The sequence below is a fragment of the Octopus bimaculoides genome, chromosome 3 (assembly GCF_001194135.2).
Source record: "Octopus bimaculoides isolate UCB-OBI-ISO-001 chromosome 3, ASM119413v2, whole genome shotgun sequence".
NCBI classification, from domain to species: Eukaryota; Metazoa; Mollusca; class Cephalopoda; order Octopoda; family Octopodidae; genus Octopus; species Octopus bimaculoides.
The window spans coordinates 7,612,004-7,613,786 of record NC_068983.1 but is presented as its reverse complement, the minus strand read 5'-3'; the positions used below and the strand labels follow the sequence as shown (position 1 = coordinate 7,613,786).

At 41.3% G+C, this 1,783-nt stretch overlaps 1 protein-coding gene across 1 annotated transcript in view; it reads right to left on the bottom strand.

The window, feature by feature from the left end:
* Positions 1-371: 371 nt before the first annotated feature.
* LOC106882033 (replication factor C subunit 4) overlaps positions 372-1,783 on the bottom strand; it is a 16,743-nt gene continuing 15,331 nt past the window's right edge. Inside the window, exon 10 of the mRNA XM_014932590.2 lies at positions 372-582. Within this exon, the coding sequence (XP_014788076.1) occupies positions 484-582 (99 nt within the window). The 3' untranslated portion in view covers positions 372-483. The remainder of the gene's footprint in view (positions 583-1,783) is intronic.

The window sequence follows — 1,783 nt, the reverse complement described above, 5'->3', positions numbered from 1 at the left end:
GGATTTTCGAGCGAGATCGTTGCTAGTGCCCCTGGACTGGCTCTTGTGCGGGTGGCACATAATATACACCATTTTGAGCGTGGCCATTGCCAGTACCGCCTGACTGGACTTCGTGCGGGTGACACGTAAAAGCACCCACTACACTCTCTGAGTGGTTGGCGTTAGGAAGGGCATCCAGCTGTAGAAACTCTGCCAAATCAGATTGGAGCCTGGTGTAGCCATCTGTTTCGCCAGTCCTCAGTCAAATCGTCCAACTCATGCTAGCATGGAAAGCAGACATTGTACGATGACGATGATGAAGTACAGGGTTTGGTTTGTTTGATTAAAACCAGCATGGTCATATTTCAATGACTGAAGCAAAAGATAAAAGATATCGGACACATGACATCTTTATTAAGGCAGTTCTCATTCTCTCTCTCATGAAGTAAAGTTAAATGTATGAAAATATGTTTTATTTTTCATTTGCAAGAAGCAAAGAATGTCCTATTCCCTTTCATGGCATATTTGGTTCATAATAGTATTCAGGAGATCCAGAAGTTGCAGGTATTCATCTCCTCCATCTATCATACACTTGTCCACAACCTGAAATAAAATCAAAATAAACGAAATAAGGCATAGGAGTGGCTGTGTGGTAAATAGTTTGCTTACGAACCACATGGTTCTGGGTACAGTCCCACTGTGTGGCATCTTGGGCAAATGTCTTCTACTATGGCCTCAGGCCGACCAAAGCCTTGTGAGTGGATTTGGTAGACGGAAGCTGAAAGAAGCCCGTCGTATATATGTATATGTATATATATATGTATGTGTGTGTATATATGTTCGTGTGTCTGTGTTTGTCCCCCCCACCCAACATCGCTTGACAAACGAAGCTGGGGTGTTTATGTCCCCGTCACTTAGCGGTTCGGCAAAAAGAGACCGATAGAATAAGTACTAGGTTTACAAAGACTAAGTCCTGGGGTTGATTTGCTCGACTAAAGGCGGTGCTCCAGCATGGCCACAGTCAAATGACTGAAACAAGTAAAAGAGTAAATGAGCAAAGAACCTATAAATTAGGAAAGAGACAGACCTGAAATAGGGAGTGTATGTCACTGATGAGGATGATAGGACTTTGATAAATCTAGCCGATTGATTGAGAGACCAAACGATTAATCAATCAATTGCTTAATTAGTTGGTTGAATGTCTGACTAGTTGACGAATGATAATTCTTGCTAATTTTGCTATGAGGCCAGTCATTTTAGGGGTAGGCATAAATTGATTACACTGACCCCAATATGAGACTGGTACTTTAATTTTATTGATCGGATGATGATGATCTCAAAAGGCTGAAATGCAAAGTTGACCTCAGTGGAATCTGAACTCAGAATGTAAAAAGCCAGAAGAAATGGCACCACACATTTTGTCCAGCATGCTAACAATTCTGCCAGCCCAATAATGATAATAATAATAATAATAATAAATGCCCCGGATGCAGTACCAGGGCAGTGGCTCTCATGGCTTCTGATCTTAATTGATTGGAAGTGTTATCATGTACGTTGTTTTGTCTTGGTATAAAAAGATGGGCTACAGCAAATATTCTGCTCAATACCACAGATTTGTTTGTCAGTTGTTTGACCTTAACCAGTTGAGCATGTCCCTTGGTGGCTGACAATATGTGCATCTCTGATCATGAGCAGAAGTAGTTAGGGAACATCATAGCCATGTGTTGAGAGGAATTCTTTGGGGTTTGAATAATTCACCTTTGGAAACATGGGTGTTTTGCTCAACATCCTTAAACAAACCTTA